The 21,961-nt window shown below is 44.6% G+C and overlaps 1 protein-coding gene across 1 annotated transcript in view; it reads left to right on the top strand.

Moving 5' to 3' along the window:
- The window catches only part of LOC126175926 (15-hydroxyprostaglandin dehydrogenase [NAD(+)]-like), a 94,632-nt gene that overhangs the window by 50,058 nt on the left and 22,613 nt on the right, over positions 1-21,961 (top strand). The window contains exons 4-5 of the mRNA XM_049923000.1: positions 8,385-8,491; positions 16,931-17,104. Of these exons, the coding sequence (XP_049778957.1) occupies positions 8,385-8,491; positions 16,931-17,104 (281 nt within the window). The remainder of the gene's footprint in view (positions 1-8,384; positions 8,492-16,930; positions 17,105-21,961) is intronic.

Genomic DNA, 21,961 nt, shown 5'->3' with positions numbered 1-21,961 from the left:
ATATCCTCTCTACTTCGACCATCGTCAGTTACTTTGCTCCCCAAACAGCAAAACTCCTTTACTACTTTAAGTGCCTCATTTCCTAATCTAATTCCCTCAGTATCACCCGACTTAATTCGACTACATTCCATTATCCTCGTTTTGCTTTTGTTGATGTTCATCTTATACCCTCTTTTCAAGACTTAGCAGAATGTGTGATCTGTACGGACGACAATGCAACGTCCTCCTGTGCGAGTGACGAGGTTCGTCAGGAGTTCTTGTGGTAGGGCGTTGGATTCTTGTTCCACCAGCGCGGCTGGCAACTGCTGACTGCTCGCTGGTGGATGTGGAGGTCCTGCAGTGGGTCTCCAATGCGCATCCCACACCTGTTCCGTGTGATTAGGCCGAGGGAACGGGCAGGACAAGCCATTCGCCCATTAGCCTCTCCTTCCGAGATCTCCTCCATACGGGCAGTACGATGCGGTCTCACATTCTCATCCATGAAAATGAATTCAGCATCCAATGCAGCCCTGAAGACACTACACGAGTAGGCCTGTGCAAGGTGAACGCAGCAGTCTCCCCCACTGCTACTACCGTTGCTACCATTACTACCCCCTCTAAAACCACAATACGCCGCCGCATCTGTCGTCACATACATAAAATTACATGTTACCAAAATAAAATGCTTTCGGCCGCATATGAACTTTTACAGGCAAACGAGTGGTTTCGTGATTTCAAATCAGATCTTCAGTCGGACTTCTACAAGACAGGAAACGCATACTATGTGATCAACAGTATCCTGACACCCCCAAAACCATATGTGTTTCATATTAGGTGCATTGTGCTGCCACCTACTGCCGGCCACTTCACGTCAGACACCTCAGTAGTCGTCAGACATCGCGAGAGGGCAGAATGGGGCGCTCAGCGGAACTCACGGACTTCGAATGTCGTCAGGTGCTTAGGTGTCACTTGTGTCACACGTCTGTACGCGAAATTTCCACGCTCCTCAACATCCCTAGGTACACTGTTTCAAATGTGATAGTGAAGGGGAAACGTGAAGCGACACGCACAGTGCAAAAGCGTGCAGGCCGACGTCGTCTGTTGACAGACAGAGACCGCCGACAGTTGAAGAGGGTCGTAATGTGTAATAGGCATACATCTATCCAGACCATCACACGCGCATTCCAAACTGCATCAGGATCCACTGCAAGTACTCTGACAGTTAGGCGGGAGGTGAGAAAACTTGGATTTCATGGTCGAGCGGCTGCTCATAAGCCACACATCACGCCGGTAAATGCCAAACGACGCCTCGCTTGGTGTAAGGAGCGTAAACATTGGACGATTGAACGGTGGAAAAACGCTGTGTGGAGTGACGAATCGGGTTACACAATATGGCGATCCGATGGTAGGGTATGGACAGGGCAAATGCCCAGTGAACGTCATCTGCCAGCGTGTGTAGTGCCAACCGTAAAATTCGGAGGTGGTGGTGTTGTTGTTTTGCATGGACGTTGTTGTTTTGCATGGATCACAACACAGGCCTACATTGATGTTTTAAGCACCTTCTTGCTTCCCACTGTTGAAGAGCAGTTTGGAGATGGCCACTGCATCTTTCAACATGATCGAGCACCTGTTCATAATGCATGGCCTGTGGCGGAGTGGTTACACGACAGTAACGTACCTGTAATGTACTGGCCTGCACAGAGCCCTGACGTGCATCTTATACAACACCTTTGGGATGTTTTGGAACGCCGACTTCGTGCCAGGCCTCACCGACCGACATCGACACCTCAGTGCAGAATCCGTGAAGAATGGGCTGCCATTCCCCAAGAAACCTTTCAGCACCTGATTGAACGTAAGCCTGCGAGAGTGGAAGCTGTCATTAAGGCTAAGGGTGGACCAACATAGTATAGAATTCTAGCTTTACCGCTGGAGAGTGCCACGAACTTGTAAGTCATTTGCAGCCAGGTGTCCGGATACTTTTCGTCACATAGTATACATAGGGTAAGATAGATACAGCCTACAGGAAAATTAAAGAGACATTTGGAGAAAAGAGAGCCACTTGTATGAATATCAAGAACTCAGATGGAAACCCAGTCCTAAGCAAAGAGGGAAAAGCAGAAAGGTGGAAGGAGTATATATAGGGTCTGTGCAAGGGCGATGTACTTGAGGACAATATTTTGGAAATGGAAGAGGATGTAGATGAAGATGAAATGGGGGATACGATATTGCGTGAAGAGTTTGACAGAGCACTGAAAGACCTGAGTCGAAACAAGGCCCCGGGAGTAGACAACTTTCCATTAGAACTACTGACGACCTTGGGAGAGCCAGTCCTGACAAAACTCTACCATCTGGTGAGCAAGATGTACGAGACAGGCGAAATACCCTCAGACTTCAAGAAGAATATAATAATTCCAATCCCAAAGAAAGCAGGTGTTGACAGATGTGAAAATTACCGAACTATCAGTTTAATAAGTCACAGCTGCAAAATAGTAACACGAATTATTTACAGACGAATGGAAAAACTGATAGAAGCCGACCTCGGGGAAGATCAGTTTGGATTCCGTAGAAATGTTGGAACACGTGAGGCAATGCTGACCTTACGACTTATCTTAGAAGAAAGATTAAGGAAAGGCAAACCTACGTTTCTAGCATTTTTAGACTTAGAGAGAGCTTTTGACGATGTTGACTGAAATACTCTCCTTCAAATTCTAAAGGTGACAGGGGTAAAATATAGGGAGCGAAAGGCTATTTACAATCTGTACAGAAACCAGATGGCAGTTATAAGAGTCGAGGGCATGAAAGGGAAGCAGTGGTTGGGAAGGGAGTGAGACAGGGTTGTAGCCTCTCCCCGATGTTATTCAATCTGTATATTGAGCAAGCAGTAAAGGAAACAAAAGAAAATTTCGAAGTAGATATTAAAATCCATGGAGAAGAAATAAAAACTTTGAGGTTCGCCGATGACATTGTAATTCTGTCAGAGACAGCAAAGGACTTGGAAGAGCAGTTGAATGGAATCGACAGTGTCTTGAAAGGAGGATATAAGATGAACATCAACAAAAACAAAACAAGGATAATGGTATGTAGTCGAATTAAGTCGCGTGATGCTGAGGGAATTAGATTAGGAAATGAGACACTTAAAGTAGTAAAGGAGTTTTGCTATTTGGGTAGCAAAATAACTGATGATGGTCGAAGTAGAGAGGATATAAAATGTAGACTGGCAATGGCAAGAAAGGCGTTTCTGAAGAAGAGAAATTTGTTAACATCGAGTATAGATTTAAGTGTCAGGAAGTCGTTTCTGAAAGTATTTGTATGGAGTGTAGCCATGTATGGAAGTGAAACATGGACAATAAATAGTTTGGACAAGAAGAGAATAGAAGCTTTCGAAATGTGGTGCTACAGAAGAATGTTGAAGATTAGGTGGGTAGATCACGTAACTAATGAGGAGGTATTGAATAGGATTGGGGAGAAGAGAAGTTTGTGGCACAACTTGACTAGAAGAAGGGATCGGCTGGTAGGACATGTCCTGAGGCATCAAGGGATCACAAATTTAGCATTGGAGGACAGCGTGGAGGGTAAAAATCGTATAGGGAGACCAAGAGATGAATACACTAAGCAGATTCAGAAGGATGTAGGATGCAGTAGGTACTGGGAGATGAAGGAGCTTGCACAGGCTAGATTAGCATGGAGAGCTGCATCAAACCAGTCTCAGGACTGAAGACCACAACAACAACAACAACAACAGTATACAATCGACATTATGATTAAAAAAGTACCTGTTCTAATGATCTACTCTCTATAACAACCAATATGAAATACTCACATGTCAGTAAAACAATTAAGTCCTGATGGGGGAAGGAGACGTGTCGCCGAATCCTGTACTGATGCCCCGGGAGCGGAAGCGCTAATTTTGAGTATTGCGATGTTGTACTGCCGTCTGAAGACATCATTTAAAGTGGGCCACAGAAAAAATAAAATAAAGTGTGCATGGGCTTTCTGAAAGAACCCGTTAATCACTATTTAGCAAGTTTTGAGAAAAAAGAATTTTTATTTACTTGAGAGAAGATGAATTTCTTAGCCAAGAACGCTTGTAAATAACCTTCATTGTTGATTATATGTTTCGATGAGCATGGTTACAATCTTGAAATCTAGATAGCAGGTGATTACATGTCTCCTATACCAGTTGTACAAGTTGTTGTTTTTGTGATTTTCGGTCCTATGACTGGTTTGATGCACCTCTCCAAGCTACTCTATCCTGTGAAATTCTTTTCATCTCCAAATAGCTACTGCGAACTAATCCTTCTCAGTCTGCTTATTCTATTCATCTCTTGGTCTCTCTCTACGATTTTTATCCCCCACACTTCCCTCCACAACTAAGTTGGTGATCCTTTGATGTCTCAGTATGTGTCCTGTCAACCTGTCCCTTCTCCTAGTCAGATTGTGCCACAAATTTCTTTTCTCCCTAATTCTGTTCAGTGACTCCTCATTAGTTAATGTGGTCTGCCTATCTAATCATCAGCATTCTTCTTTAGCACATTTCAAAAGCTTCTATTCTCTCTTTTTCTAAACGGTTTATCGTACATGTCTCACTTCCATAGATGGATACATTCCATACAAATATTTTCAGAAAAGACTTCCTGATACCTAAATCTATATTCCATGTTAACAAATTTCTCTTCTTCAGAAAGGCTTTTCTTTCCATTGCCAGTCTACATTTCATATCCTATCTACTTCGGACATGAATAGTTATTTTTCTGCCAAAATAGCCAAACTCATCTACTACTTTAAGTGTCTCGTTTCTTAATCTAATTTCTCAGCATCACCTGATTCACTTAGACTACATTCTGTTACCCTTTTTTACCTTTCTTGATCTTCATCTTATATTTTCCTTTCAAGACACTATCCATTCCCTTCCAAGTCCTTTGCTGTCTCTGACAGAATTACAATGTTTTTATTTCTTCTCCCTGGACTTTAATTCCTTCTCCAGATTTTACTTTGGTTTTCTTTACTGCTTGTTAACATAGGGGATAGGCTACAATGCTGTCTCAGTGCCTTCACAACCACTGCTACCCTTTCATGCCCCTCTATAACTGCCGTCTGGTTCATGTACAATTTGTAAATAGCCTTTCGCTCAATATATTTTAACCCTCTAGAATATCAAAGAGAATATTCCAGTCAACATGCTACACAAGTACTCCTTCTAAAACATTGTTAGGTGTGTGAGGCACGAGATGAAGGATGCATCGGCTAATCTAGGTTAAAACCACAATAAACAAAGTTACTCGCCAAATGCTCGTGTCCCATACCACATGCTATTGTGGATTTCATCGCAGGCTGGGCACCGCTAGACTCGCCAGAAGGGCTGTAGTGAAGTATGTGGTATGAGACACGAGCTTTCTGCGAATTACTCTGTATATTGTGAACTTGACTTGCCGCTGCATCTTGCAGCTCGTCCCTCACATACCTGGCGATGGTTTAGAAACAGTATTTGTACAGCTGGTACAGGAGACACGAAATAACCTTTTATCGAGATCTGAAGATGGTAACCATGATTACCGAAACCGGTAATGAACAACAAAGGTTGTTTACAAGCTGTCTTCGGTAAGAAGTTCACCTTCTTTCAAGTAATTATTACAGATCATCCCTTAAAACTCAAGATGAGTAAAGTAATGAATTTTTAATTTCTTTATTAATTCACAAATAAATGTTTCCTCTAATTAACTGTTACACTGCAGTAATTAATTAATGATGATGTCTAGAAAAGCTTAATGCATAACTGGCTAGTTAATGGATTATTATTGCTAAGTAATTAACAGAAAACTTTAGAAATCTGGGTCATGTCTTCTATACTACGTCCAGGAACTCTGTCAATGTGTGCTGATGCAGTAGGAAGAGACTTTTATGAAGACTGATATTCCTCAGGAGTGACTCCCTTTTGCATAAGTGTGTTAGTCACTTCTTTTTCGTGCCACTTGCTGGCATAATCTTACGATGAAGACCTTGTTAGTCAATAATTATATATAACTTGTGATCTAATGAGTTCTAATCTAATAATTTATGATCTAATGAATGATTCTCATTGTACTCGAACACTCCTGGTTTGTATTTTTGGTATCAAAAACATTTCACTTTTGTCAGTTAATTTTTTTCTCTGACTGCTATTATTTCTGTTTTAACGGTGGAAGCAGAAGGTTTATAGAAATTATAGATCGTTTACCTCAATCCAAGCATAGCAGAATGCATCGTCTGGCTCACGAAATTCATACATTGTGAGACTGTATGTACAAATTTTCATACTGTAGTGCATCGAACTGACTTCATTTGATTTGAAAGATAGATTGTAAATAAATTGTGAAATATATGTATTGCCTACTTTACATTTTCGTTTAACAGCAACTTGTACGCGACACATTCATTTTTTCCTGCAATATGATCATTATGCTATGTCTCCATTGCCTGCTTTTCTTCATTACTCCTCACTCACCCACTTGTGACAGCAATACTTTTTACGTTAGTAGAATCTGAGAATATAGTTCAGACAGAATATTCTTCTGTAAGTTATTTCATTGAATGGCTTGAAATATTTGTATTGTTCCTTGAACATACTATGCGTTTTAGACATACTTAGTTTGGGGTCTAAGTCCAATTATTTGTGGATTTCCTTGACTAGTGAGATTCCATTGCAGAAACTGTTTCTATGTGTTCTTTAGCTGTCTGTGCAACACCTGGTTTTGCCTTTCTTATCACTTCCTATCAAAAGTCCTCTCTCACCTTTCCCTTTAGGTGCAGTACCAATCACATCAGCTGACATACATAAAGTTTAAAAAAAAAGACTTCTTGCAGACTCTGACTTTCTTATTATTTTTATTTAAGTACTATACAATAGAATCCTTACGTTGTTTCAGTGGCTGACTACTATTTCACTTCTTGCCAGAGGAACACTCATTGTATCACCAAGGATAAAATCGTCTGCCATGTATAATCTCAGTCGCAGAAGCTTCTACAAAGGGAGAACCACATTTCGTCTGAAAAACTTTTGTTGCCTTTGTATCTACGTCTTTCATGCAGTTAATTGGCACTGGTTTTTAAAGTTGAGTTTTAATTATATTTTCTTCCATCTTTTGGGATAACTTTTTTCAAACGTTTAGCGCTGTTACTCTCTTTTACGGCATTAATTTGTTTACTCATGAGATCTGTATCATTGCAACTTGGTTCATAGTCAGGATCCTTGACGGAGAAGTCAGAATCAAAATGATATTCTTCTGCACTATGCCTATCATTCGACTAAAAGCATCCCATCCCTGCCCCCCCTCTCCCCCCGCCCCCCCCCCCCCCATACTCAGTAGATACAATTTCTGCTTTGATTTGTTTTCTGCTGTTGTAGGGGGACTTAATCGTATACTCTGCTTGTGTAATATGCTTTGCTTTTCATTGATACATCTGAATATTCGCAACCACTTTCTTGAAACGAAAATATGAAATAAAAGTATTTTACGCATATTTAAAATATCAAAGTATCGTGAGAATTCAGTTCATGTTTAGAGTGACATTTTGTTGATTACCACCAATTTTGACCTTTGTGGGTATCATTCTCTTGGCCAATGACGCATGCAGGGCGCCTCTTGAAAACATTTTTCGCCGTTAAACACAGTGTGAGCTACTGGCTTGATGCTACTGCACTCGCTGCACTCACAGCAGCTTCTGGCCCAGTGGGCGTTCTGCCATTCGTGCACGTAAACTATAGTAATCGACAATGATACTGATGTAATATTGTTCAAGTAACAGACATTATTACGTGGCAACTTTGGATCACCTGCATTGTTGCTGACTGTTAAGAATACGAAACACAGATTTACGAATGCCTGCTAATAATCTTTATCCTAGATATCTTTCAAATTACGAGCAATAATATTAATATCCATCTGTTTACCTATTATAATATTATTGCACATCAATTTTAGATAATTTTTCTGGTAGCTGAGGCTAAGGAACACTAGTTTACTGCAGGTTGCTTATAAAATTTATTTCCGTTGTAGAGTGTATCTTTTTCTGCTGGTATCCATTAAGTTCACGATATGGATTGTTGTTGTTCAAATAATTTTATAAAGCCTATCGGCAACGTGCGGGGAAAATCGTTTAAGTGAACCTAAATATTTTTTTCTGTTTAGTGTGTTCAACTATGCACTTAACAGATTTCTGTCACGTCTGTTTAACTTCTTAGAGTGAAAATTGTACTTCACTAGTTTTTTCAGAAAGAAACATACTCATTTTCTGATATGGAATGGATCAACAACCCAAAATTGATTGAATCTGCACTTAACTTCCTCTTGCAGTAAGCCAACATCTGTTTCGTTGTATGCCAACATGTCGAGACTTTTATTAATGGTGTCCGTTTATTGTTGTTGCAGAGGCCTTCAAGGCAGCCAAATCCACATTCAGCCGTCTGGACATTGTGGTCAACAATGCAGGCATCATGAGAGATTCGGTTTGGGAGAAGGAAATCGACATCAACGTGGTAAGTGGGAGACACTGGAGAAGGACCACTACGCAGAAGTGGTGGACAGTACAGAGTGTGATTTCTACACTATGTGACCACACGTAAGGAACGCAGTCATTAAGGAACATGTGAAAAACGTTTTTGACTGTTTCATTTCTTTACAGCCACATTTTATTGTATTTGAACAAACAAGTCAAAGCATTATCACTACCTGTTTAACAGTATGCTGGTCCACCTTTGGATCGCAATACAGTAGCTATTTGGCATGGCACACTTTCTACATGCCCTCAGCAAGTCTCCAGACGTAAGTCGCATGTGATGTCTATTCACAGGTCACACAAATCCCATAAACTGCAGGCTGGTGTTTTATGAGCGCGGAGTAGGTGACTGATAATGTCCCAGATATGTTCCATCGGGTTCAGTTAAGGGGAATTTTGTGGCCGCTTCAGATGCCTGCAGCCGGCCGGTGTGGCCGTGCGGTTCTAGGCGCTTCAGTCTGGAACCGCGTGACCGCTACTGTTGCAGGTTCGAATCCTGCCTCGGGAATGGATGTGTGTGATGTCCTTAGGTTAGTTAGGTTTAATTAGTTCTAAGTTCTAGGCGACTGATGACCTCAGAAGTTAAGTCGCATAGTGCTCAGAGCCACTTGAACCATTTTCACATGCCTGCAACGCTACTAGACGGTGGTCATGATATTTAGCTAGGAGTGTATTGTCGCATAGTATCTCTGTTTCTCTTAGATAAAGATACACTATACCAACCATGGTCAACCTTTCGTGATCCACGAGGCTGATTCACATACTTATGCTCTAGGGCTGCCTAGTCACGTGACGCTAAAGCTGCGCTCCTAACGCATGAAGACAGAACCATAATATTCGTGAATAATTTTTCTTTTTCGTGTTAGGGGAAAATCGTGCAGTATCGGTCAGGCTAAGTTTTTTAACTTTAGTGGACATCTGTTGTGGTTAACCGTAATTTCAATACACTTTTGTCTTACCACAAGACATGTTATATGAATAGCACAGTGTAATGCTCTTTATTTTTATTTATAGTTCTTAATTACATCGAAAGTAAAAGAGCTACAATCAGAAGGAGAATAGAAGGTGTCTTGTAGTATCGGCCATTGTCTTTTCTGTGATAATATCATTTGTTAATTATACACTGCAATGATACTAAAACAATATTGTTATTGTTATTATTTATGCTCAGTGTATCATTGTTTAGCTCATTGTTGTACAGACATCACAAATGAAATACAAAATATTCTCCTGATCCACATATCCAACATGTGACCAGCTTCTGCTGTACATTTGGCACACATTAGTCTAGGTAAAGTATTTAAATAATTAACATTGCAACATTCGGAGATAAGCCATTGCAAATGTGAAGTGGGAGTACTCGTACATTAATATCCACTGTAACAGCCAGAAGTTGGAATGCAAGCACGCACTGCGTTGCACAGGTGCTGGGTGTCAGTTTGCGGGATGGAGTTCCTTGCCCATTGCACTTGGTCTGTCAATACAGGGTCGATTAATGCTGTTTGTGGATGATGCTAGAGTTGTCGGCTGATGATGTCCTGTATCTGCTCGACTGGAGAGAAATCTGGTGATCGAGCAGGCCAGAACAACATATCGACACTCTGTGGAGTATTTTCGGGTATAACAGTGGTATGTCGGTGAGCCTTAGCGTGTTGGAAGCCCCCCTTGGAATTCTGTTCATGAATGGCAGCACAACAGGTTGAATCGGGAGACTGAGGTACAAATTTCCAGTCGGAATGTATGGGACAAGGGTGCTCCTGCTGCGATACAGTATAGCATCCCAGACCATAACTTCACGTGTAGGTGCAGTGTGTCTAGCATGCAGACACGTTGGTTGCAGGCGCTCGACTAGCCTCCTTGTTACCAACACACGGCCATCACCGGCACCGTGTGATTGGATTAAGGATTTCCTAGAAGAAAGAACACAACATGTCATTCTTAACGGTTCAAAATCTGCAGATGTAGAGGTAATTTCGGGAGTACCGCAAGGAAGCGTGATAGGACCTTTATTGTTTACAATATACATAAATGACTTAGTTGACAACATCGGTAGCTCCGTGAGGCTATTTGCAGATGACACGGTTGTCTACAAGAAAGTAGCAACATCAGAAGACTCGTACGTACTCCAGGAAGACCTGCAGAGGATTAATGCATGGTGCGACAGCTGGCAGCTTTCCCTAAACGTATATAAATGTAATATAATGCGCATACATAGGGGCAGAAATCCATTCCAGTACGATTATGCCATAGGTGGTAAATCAATGGAAGCGGTAACGACCGTAAAATAGGAGTTACTATCCGGAGCGATCTGACGTGGAATGATCACATAAAACAAATAGTGGGAAAAGCAGGCGCCAGGTTGAGATTCATAGGAAGAATTCTAAGAAAATGTGAATCATCGACGAAAGAAGTAGCTTACAAAACGCTTGTTCGTCCGATTCTTGAGTATTGCTCATCAGTATGGGACCCTTACCAGGTTGGATTAATAGAAGAGATAGACATGATCCAGCGAAAAGCAGCGCGATTCGTCATGGGGACATTTAGTCAGCGCGAGAGCGTTACGGAGATGCTGAACAAGCTCCAGTGGCGGACACTTCAAGAAAGGCGTTACGCAATACGGAGAGGTTTATTATCGAAATTACGAGAGAGCACATTCCGGGAAGAGATGGGCAACATATTACTACCGCCCACATATATCTCGCGTAATGATCACAACGAAAAGATCCGAGAAATTAGAGCAAATACGGAGACTTACAAGCAGTCGTTCTTCCCACGCACAATTCGTGAATGGAACAGGGAAGGGGGGATCAGATAGTGGTACAATAAGTACCCTCCGCCACACACCGTAAGGTGGCTCGCGGAGTATAGATTTAGATGTAGATGTAGACAGAACCAGCTTTCATCAGAAAAGACAACAGACCTCTACCCTGCCCTCCAAAGAGCTCACGCTTGACACCATTGAAGACACAAATGGCGGAGACAGTGGAAGACACGCTTCAGTGCGCCTGGCTTGGAGCAGTCCTTGAAGTAACCGATGTGTAACAGTCTGTTGTGACACTGTGGTGCCAAGCGCTGCTCAGATTGCAGCTGCAGATGCAGTAGTAAGTGCCAGAACCATTCGCGAGCCACGGCGGTCTTCCCTGTTGGTAGTGCCACATGGCCATACACAGCCCGGTCTTTTTGCGTCCATACATTCTGGTGACCACCGATGCGAGTAAAGTATAGTGGCAATATTCCTGCCAAGTCTTCCTGCAGTATCACAGAAGGAAAAGCCAGCTTGTCGTAGCCCCGTTACACGACCTCGTTCAAAATCTGTCAGATGTCGGTAGTGGCGTCTTTATCGCCTAAAAGGCATTGTTGACTAAGGTGAACTCACCACGCCCAGCCTTAAATGTAACAAACGCTCACGACGCGTGTATTTGAAGCAAACCTGATTTGCATCCTCATAGTGGCGCTACCAGAGCCTCTTTTACGGGACTGGCGAGAAATCTGAATGGACGACATCTTTCAGATGTGGAAACACGCCTACCAACTTTCGTTTATGTCGCGAAACTCCTCAGTGTCGCGAATATTTTCCGATAGTGTAATCTCTTCAATGGTTTTTTAATGACCTGTCTGTAGCCAAAAGTAATTTCCGACAACTGTCAAAAGTAAGAAATCTGATTTCATAGAATATTTAATGTTTTCGGAGATAAACTGAAAATACAAAGGTATGGATTATTAAGATATAATGGGAAAATTATAACTTGATAAATGAGATTTCGATTGATAGTCGCCATGTATCAGAATAGTTCCGAAAACTTCCTTTTGGAACGTAAGGTATACAAACTTCAAAGAAACATCGGTAGAAAAACAGTGGTATCGAAAGGTCCAGCTGAAATAACTGTATCATCATCTGCTTCTAAACGGATGTCACAAAAGTATACATTCGTTTCAGAGTCCAGAATATCTCTTGCCTGCCTCTGCTTGTTTATTTTATTGCTTTATTTATTTCTTTAATTTTTCCTTCTTTCGATAAACTCTGACAATAATCTGCAGTCCACACTTTAGTAAAAGAGGGTTATCAAATGTAGAGTAATACGAAACTACACCGTGCTTCAAAGGACTTGGCAGCACGTTTCTGCTGTCAACTGAGCTGTCTGTGCCCCACCCTACAACCCCCCCCCCCCCCTCTATTCGCTTGCGTCACGCGTTGGAACTACTGCATTACAACACTAGAATGCGTTGTCCAGTCCTACAACACTTACGCGGTAACCAAACAACCCCGTGCCAAATCGTAAAGTTCTTGTTTGAATCCTTTCTATCTCTTGAATTAATTGACATATGACAAGATAGTGATCACTCCTGATATCCAAACTTCTGCATATCTTTTAGTTGTATCTTTTACTTTACTTTGTATCGTTATCTGTACTAATAATGAAATTGTAAAACCGCTCGTATTTCCAAAACTACTGGAAGAATTTTCATGGGGCTGTAGAAATGTATACCATCAGTCGTTATTTTTGAAAATTGTTGCTTCTTCCTCAAGCCCCAGTACATGGAACGTGTGGTGTCGCCGCCAGACACCACACTTGCCAGGTGGTAGCCTTTAAATCGGCCGCGGTCCGTTAGTATACGCCGGACCCGCGTGTCGCCACTATCAGTGATTGCAGACCGAGCGCCGCCACACGGCAGGTCTAGAGAGACTTCCTAGCACTCGCGCCAGTTGTACAGCCGACTTTGCTAGAGATGGTTCACTGACAAATTACGCTCTCATTTGCCGAGACGATAGTTAGCATAGCCTTCAGCTACGTTATTTGCTACGACCTAGCAAGGCGCCATTATCATTTGCTATTTATCTTGTGATGCATGTACCGTCAGACCGATGTTCACCAATTATGGATTAAAGTTAAGTATTCCATCAGCTACGTACTTTATTTGCTACTATAAATTCCCTTAACTGTTCCAGACCTCACGCCAGCTTGCGTGAGCTTAAACGCGTGCCTTTCGGCTACCAATCATAGTGGCTTGGCTGTATTGCCACGTCACAACAGAACGTCCAGGGTATTCCAGTCACATATGCACATATCACAGGAACCATTGTAGTAACTGGAATCCGCAGACGTTTTTCGGACAGTGTGTGTTCACCGCACACGTAGCAGCAATAGAAACGATTTTCATGAGGTTTTCACAGGTAGCGCCAGCGTAGGTTGAGGCAACCTGTAGGCTTAATCAAAATTGGATCACAGAAGAACATGTCTCATTTTAAAGTTTTGTAAATGCAAGACAAAGCCGCTAAACTGATTTCTATGAAATTTGCCATGGAGATAGCTTGAACGCCTCCTAAAACCGTAGGATACCTTAGAAAGCGTGTAGCAGAAGACGTTTAATGTTTTCTAGAATTTTACACGAATTAGGGAAATACAGGGTGATCAAAAAGTCAGTATAAATTTGAAAACTGAATAAATCACGGAATAAAGTAGATAGAGGTACAAATTGACACACATGCTTGGAATGACGTGGGGTTTTATTAGAACCAAAAAAATACAAAAGTTCAAAAAATGTCCGACAGATGGCGCTTCATCTGATCAGAATAGCAATAATTAGCATAACAAAGTAAGACAAAGCAAAGATGATGTTCTTTACAGGAAATGTTCAATATGTCCACCATCATTCCTCAACAATAGCTGTAGTCGAGGAATAATGTTGTGAACAGCACTGTAAAACATGTCCGGAGTTATGGTGAGGCATTGGCGTCGGATGTTGTCTTTCAGCATCCCTAGAGATGTCGGTCGATCACGATACACTTGCGATTTCAGGTAACCCCAAAGCCAATAATCGCACGGACTGAGGTCTGGGGACCTGGGAGGCCAAACGTGACAAAAGTGGCGGCTGAACACACGATCATCACCAAACGACGCGTGCAAGAGATCTTTCACGTGTCTAGCAATAGGGGGTGGTTCTAATAAAACCCCATGTCATTCCAAGCATGTGTCAATTTTTACCTCTCTATCTACATTATTCCGTGGTTTATTAAGTTTTCAAATATATACTGACTTTTTGATGATCCGGTATTTTTACTCTTCGAAGAAACTAGTTATCCTTGAACTTTATCATATTTGTCAACTGCTTTTATCGATCGACATGTTGTAGATAATACGATTCAACATTATGAATATAATGCTTATACAACCCTCAGTGTGTTTAATGCATACATCGACAACATAACGTAAGAAACTAACGGAAAAAAATCACATCGTCTAAGATAGTTAATTTAGAGCTGTGAAATTTCGGGAATAAATTTCTCCAGGTAACACATTTAAGTGGTTAACATTGCAAGATCACAGGTTAATGGAAGCATAAGACACGGTAAATGTGAAATGCTAGTACATTAATAATGGTGTAACCACCACAATGTTGAATGCCAGCATGCAAATGTGCGGGGTGTAAGTTTGTGGGATGGCGTTACATGGCTGTTACGCTTGGTCGTTGAACACAGGGACAGTAAATGTTGTTTGTGGACGATGCTGGGGTTGTCGTCCACTGATGTCTGATATGTGCTCCACTGGAGTAAATCTGGTGATCGAATCGGCAAAGGCAACAGGTCGACACTCCGTAGAGCATTTTGGATTACAACGGCGGTATGTGGGTGAGCATTGTCCTGTTGGAAAGCATCCCCTCGAATGCTGTTGATGATGGTAACACAACAGGCAGAATCAGCAGACTGGCGTACAAATCTGCAGGTAGGGTGTGTGAGATGACCACAAGAGTGCTCCAGCTGTCAGACGAAATCGCAGCCCAGACAGAAACACCAGGTGTAGGTCCAGTGTGTCTAGCGTGCAGGCAGATTAGTTGCAGGCCCTCAACTGGCCTCTGATCAACACACGACCATCACTGGGACCGAAGCAGAACCAGCTTCCATCAGAAAACACACCAGACCTCCACCCTGACCTCCAATGAGCTCTCGCGAGATACCACGCAAATGGCGGTGGTGTGGAATCTGTGGAATGTACGCTACAGGACTTCTGGCAGGCCGCTGTCCCAGAAGTAAGCGATTTGTAACGGTTCGTTGTGTCACTCTGGTGCCACCTGCTCTTGAAATTGCTGGTGCAGAAGCAGTACGATGCGTCTGAGCCATATGGTGAACACGATGGTCTTACCTCTCGTTAGTGCCACGTGGCCATATGAAGCCCGGTCTTTATGTGACCGTACATTCTCGTGACAACCGCTGCAGCAACCTGTGAAATAGTCACATTCCTGCCAAGTCTTTCGGTAGTATCGCAGAAGGAGCAGTCAGCTTCTCGTAGCTTTATTACACAACTTCTTCAAACTCAGTGAGGTGCTGACAGTGGCGGCAATGGCTGACTGTGACTACTATGAACTCCCGTGTCCAATCCCAAAGGTAACTATCGTTCACAACTGTTACAGAGCGTATTTAAAGAGAACCTGATTTGCGCCCTCGTAGTGGTGCTATGGCGCCACTGTTATGCCACTGGGCAGAAATTTGAATGGACAGACTTTCGTTTATGTCGCAGAACTCCTCCTTGGCGTTGCGAATTTTATTCGTCAGTGTATATGCGGCAGTCAATCTGTCACGTTTTCAGTTCTAAAATGCTGAACCGATTTTTATGAAATTTGTTATGGAGAAATCTTGATCCCCGAGGAAGAACATATGCTACTTTAAAAAGTAAAAGAAAATGAAAATTCGACGCTTAAAAGGGTGATTTAGGGGATGAATAACGTTTTTTACATCAGTGAACGACTTTGCACCATGTTAAAATATTATTAAATTTGTTGCCTACTGTAAACACTGTATAATGTCTAGCTAGTTCAATATCACAATGCCTGGATGAACGCGCCTGCACACGTCCAGCCGGCCGTAGTGGCCGAGCGGTTCTAGGCGCTTCAGTCTGGAGCTGCGCGACCGCTACGGTCGCAGGTTCGAATCCTGCCTTGGGCATGGATGTGTGTGATGTCCTTAGGTTAGTTAGGTTTAAGTAGTTCTAAGTTCTAGGGGACTGATGACTTTAGATGTTAAGTCCCATAGTGCTCAGAGCCATTTTGCACACGTCCGTCTGAATGCACTCCGTCGTGTGTTCTGGTGGTTGTAGGGGGTGGGGCGAGAGGGGGCAGGTGCATCGTGCTATGTTTACCCCAACTGGTAGACACGGAGAGCCGCCGAGGCTATTGCAAGTGCAATAGTCTACTTACCCAGCATCATACAAGAGAGCAAAACAGTTGATATACGAGTATACCTGGGAGTAACAGATAGTGGCAAATATTTGTGACTGCCCTTGGATTAGTTTTGTGGGAATTAGCAGGTATGGCCGATGATGATTTTATAGGTGCCCTGTCTAAGATTCTAGGGTAGAGTTGTTCCGATACTGCCTGAGTGACCCTGTGTGGTTGAACACGTGTGGTGTTTTGTGTGTGCCTACAGAAGGGCGTGGTGCACGGCATCCTGCTGGCGTACAAGTACATGGGCAAGCAGAACGGCGGCGCCGGTGGTCTGGTGGTCAACGTGTCGTCCGTGTCAGGCCTCGACCCCGTCCCCAATATGGCCATCTACTGCGGCACTAAGCACGCCGTGTGTGCCATGACGCGCTCCTACGGGGTGAGTACGTGCAGCACTTCTAATGCCCAACATATGTGCAAGTTGCGAGTGTGAATACTTTTGGCATTTACTTTGCAAGAATTTAACTACCTCGAAGGCACCGCTATGAAACTTCACAGTACTGCTGAGTGTACCCAGCATGCCACATTCAAACTTATTGAATCAGTCTTCTTCAGAATAGACAAACACAAGTAATACTTCTGGTCCCAGCGACTGCTACTAACAAAAGTCTAGTCAACTGAACTGTAACGACTGCTGATCTCTAACTGAGCTACGTAGAGATTCTAATGAACAGGCTACGATGCTTCGGCTAACGAAGTGGCTAACGTTGAAGCTGCTATCGATGTGGGTTGCAACCAGTTGGTAACGGCGCTTATGTCCTTTTCATCTAGGCGCCCCTGCTGCTGCGTTGTCGTCCTGGAGGGAGGTCGGTCAGCATGCGAATGGCTGACCTCTTCTCACAGCCATCTTTCCTCTGTCGTTCTCGACTGGGATGCCGGCGCTGACTTTACACTGTAACATTGCCCCCCCCCCCCCCCAAGCGGCGGACCGTCACCTTTTATGGAACACAATAACGGGGGGTGGGGGGGGAGGGGAGGGGAAGGCGGGAGAGGCAGAGTCGTGGATGCTCTGATGGACCGGAAGCAGTGACTGCAGGGGACGTCAGACTTCCGGTCGTACCCCGCCATCCCGCCTTCGCTCTGGTGGAAAACCACTGGAAAAACCACAAAATGGGTACGCGTCCTCCTCCTGAGGCCCATAACCAGATGTAGAAGGCGTCGGCTGCTGCGACGTGGGCGGGTCCAGCTCCAACGGTAGCACGAGAGGAGGCGAATGCTCCGTCTCCATGCGGTCTTCTCGCGGTGTCGTGATGACTCCCTCTGGCGGCTGCTGTAGCAGCGCTGTCCTCTGGATCCGTGAATCTGGGGTAAGAGATACAGAAGGATCACCGTCCACATGACAGTGGCGAGTTTGAGTGTGATGTCGGCGCTGCAATCCGCCTGGGCCTGAAATGAGATACACGCAAGCGCCAAGTCGACGGACGATCTCGCCTCGCGCCCACTGTCTGCTGCCGCTAAAAACCCTGAAACACACAATATCATTCGGCTCGAAGCGATACTTCCGGCCTTCCTTCGGCGCCCGTTGCTGAGGAGGGTGAAGCAGGTGCAGTAGTGTCCAATGGAGGCGGTCCTGAAACAATTCCGCCGTCGATGGTCCATCTCGTGGATGCGAACGATAAGAGACGAGTAACAGTTGCAATACTTGATCCCTTGTGTGCGTGGAGCGAAGGTTGGCCACCTGCTGTTTGAAGGTTCTCATAAAACGTATCTCTTCGCCCTTTGACTATTGAACCGTGAATTTCCTTTTCAAAACCTTTTCTAAGAATTTACTTTATTTGCTAGCGATTCATCAAGAACATTAACACATTTAATCACACTATGTGAGCGTAGAAGTAGTTGCCAATGGGTAACTGATGAACAAATTAAAATTTTTTTTTTAATAAATGGAAACTTTATTCCAAAAAGTCCTTTTTTTTAAACAGATTTAAAATTCTAATCAACAAGCACCCTGTAAATATCAAGTTACAATTTATTCAGAGGCAGAAACATCAATTTTTTTTTATAGTATGAGCTTTCGGGCTGAGAAGCTTGCCGCTGCCTTTTAACACGGTCGTATTCACAACCGCTCACAACAACCTCTCAATACTACACTGGTACAAATCTGCAACACACCAGATTACTTTAAACTAAAAATTTGTGCAACTCACACAAACACATAAACTATGCACCCCGTAAGAGGTGCCACCGAAAGTGCAACTTGTTTTTAAAAGAACTCTTATGGTGGAAGGGTGGCAACTTTATATACTAAAATGACCATTTAAATAAAGTCCATGAACATAAAATGTACCAACATGCTCTACATTACACATATACCTCCTCGCAATATGATAGGCAAGATAAAAACATATTTCAGGAATTCGGCCGTTACCCTTCAAGCAATAAATTCGTTAACATCGAATCCGACAAACATGACAGAGGCAGCTATTAACGTACGGTAGACCGACAGACAGACACTAACTGCCTAACAAATGCAGACGAGAGACAGACGAGCAAGCTGGGGACGAGAGACTGACCAAGAAAAAAAGTAGAGTTTAACAACGAAATGAAACAACATATCACGAATCACTTCTAATAAACTGCGATGTCGCGAAGACCTGGCGCAGCACCTCCAAAACGCTCTCCCGAACCGTCCGCTGCCAGCCGCTTCAACGGACGCAGGAAGACGCGCCGATCTCCCGTCTCACGGCGTCGCACCTCGCACCGGCCAGACCGGTGTCGAGGGTTGACTCCTGTTGCTCTCGTGTCAGCCGCGAAGCCACTACCCCTCGCTATACGGCTACCTCACATGCGCCGACGCTCAAGTCAGACAAGTCATCTTGTGTCTCAGGGCGCGACCGACCAACCGATCGATCCTACCGCCAATGACCGTTGTCTGAGCAACTCGAGCAGACTGGCGGCCTAACACATACTAGCATTCTGGACGACAGACACTGACCCGGCTGACCAACTGAGCAGACTCGCCGACTCAGACTGACCCCTTGCCGAGTTTTTTTCCCTTTATTGTGATTTGAACACCAGTACATCAGGTGGGATGGCAGCAGAATCCTACGCTTTACAATGAGAAAAATATAAAGAAGACACATAAAGACTGAACAAAGTGGTGGGCAAAAAACAGTAGACATAGAATACAAAAAACACGAAGCCGTTCACACTCGATGAGAAACACACTAAAAACTGTCGGCACGGCGCACAAACATTGACGAATTCGATGGCACAGGTGAACGTAGGAGCGTGACGGCGAACACTAAACACAAACACCATGGCACACACACGAGAAACTCATGGCGATGATGTCTGGCGCGCGAATGTCCATGTAACGTGTGAATCTGGGGACCTGCCAAGAGGGGAAGAAGGCGGAGGGGGATGGAGAGGGTAGAGCAAGGATGCCAATGGCAGAGCAGATGGTAGGAGGAAAGGAGGTATGGGCGTAGGGGAAGCCCAGGGGAGGAGTGGGAAGAAAGGGAGGCGGGAGGGAAGGAGGAGAGAAGGGAGAGAGGGTGCCCATAGGAACAAGCACAGGGAGGGAGGATCAAAGTTGGTAGGAGGGGTAGATGGGAGGAGGGCATCATCAGGGAGGGGCAGCTGGCGGAAGCCACCTTGGGAGAGGGTATGGAGAGAGGAGAGATGGAGAGCAGGCAGGACGTGAAAATATAGGCACGGAAGCAGACGGGGGCGGGAGAGGATGGGAGAGACCAGCTGGTGAGGAGGATCGAGTTTATGGGAGGTGTAGAGGATCCATATGCGTTCGAGGAAAAGGAGGAGGTGGGGGAACGGAATAAGGTCATACAGGATCCGCGTGGGGGAGGGGAGACGGTTGCGATAGGCGAGGCGAAGAGCATGGTATTCTAGGATCTGAAGGGATTTGTAAAAGGTAGAGTGAGCAGAGATCCAGGCACGGTGAGCGTAGCAAAGAATAGGGCGAATGAGGCATTTATAGGTATGGAGGATGGTGGAGGGGTCCAGACCCCATGTACGGCCGGAAAGGAGCTTGAGGAGACAGAGTCGAAGTTGGGAGGTCCAGGAGAGGCGACGTCGAGGGTGACACCAAGGTACTTAAGGGTTGGGGTGAGGACGATAGGACGGCCATAGATGGTGATGTAGAAATCGAGGAGGCGGAAGGAAGAGGTCATTTTGCCTACAATAATCGCCTGGGTTTTGGAAGGATTGACCTTAAGCAGCCACTGGTTGCACCAAGGGGCCAATCGGTCAAAATGGGATTGGAGAAGGTGATGGGTGCGCTGCAGGGTGGGCGCAAGGGCAAGGAAGGCGGTGTCATCGGCGTACTGGAGAAGGTGGATGGGGGGGTGAAGGCGGCGGCATGTTCACCGTATACAAAAGGTACAGAAGAGAGGACGGAACCTTGGGGCACACCGGCGGAGGGGAAAAAGGTGTAGGAATCCGTGTTGTGGATGGTGATGTAGGAAGGACGGTGGGAAAGAAAGGAGCCGATCAGACGGATGTAGTTAATAGGAAAGGCGAAGGTTTGGAGCTTGAAGAGGAGAACGGAATGCCACACGCGGTCATAGGCTTGCTCGTTCAAGGTCAAGGGAGAGGAAGATAGCAGAGGGACGGGAATTAAGCTGTTTGGAGAGGAGATGGGTGAGATGAAGGAGAAGGGCATCGCAAGAGAAGGACGGCCGAAAGCCACACTGGGTAACGGGAAGGAGGCGGTGCTGGCAGAGATGCTGGTGAAAGCGTCGGGTGAGGATGGATTCCAGAACCTTGCTGAAGACCGAGGTAACGCTGATGGGACGGTAGGAGGAGACAGCGGACGGCGGTTTACCAGGTTTAAGGAACATCAGGACATGGGAGGTTTTCCACAGGTCGGGGTAGTAGCCGGTGGACAGGACTACATTGTAGAGTCTGGCCAGGGTGGAGAGGAAAGAGGCAGGAGCTTCACGAAGGAGGCGATAGGTGACATGATCGTGACCAGGAGCGGTGTTGTGCTTTGTGCGGAGTGTAGCGATGAGATCCTGTGTAGTGATAGGGGTATTGAGTTCGGTGTGTGCAATGTTGTCCAAGTACTGGAAACCAGGTGCAAGGGGAGGGACAGAGGTGTCAGTTCAATCGCGGACGTATGGGAAGAGGGAGTAATCGAACTGGGGATCGTCGGGGATGGTAAACACATCGGAGAGGTAGGAGGCAAAGTGATTGGCCTTACTGAGTTACTGAGGTTGTCTGAGAAGGGTTGGTTATCATGAAGGAGAGGATAGTAGGGGGGGGGGGAGGGTTTAGA

The sequence above is a fragment of the Schistocerca cancellata genome, chromosome 3, assembly GCF_023864275.1.
Source record: "Schistocerca cancellata isolate TAMUIC-IGC-003103 chromosome 3, iqSchCanc2.1, whole genome shotgun sequence".
Lineage (NCBI taxonomy): Eukaryota > Metazoa > Arthropoda > Insecta > Orthoptera > Acrididae > Schistocerca > Schistocerca cancellata.
The sequence above is the reverse complement of the archived record's forward strand: the minus strand, read 5'-3'. Positions and strand labels throughout refer to the sequence as shown.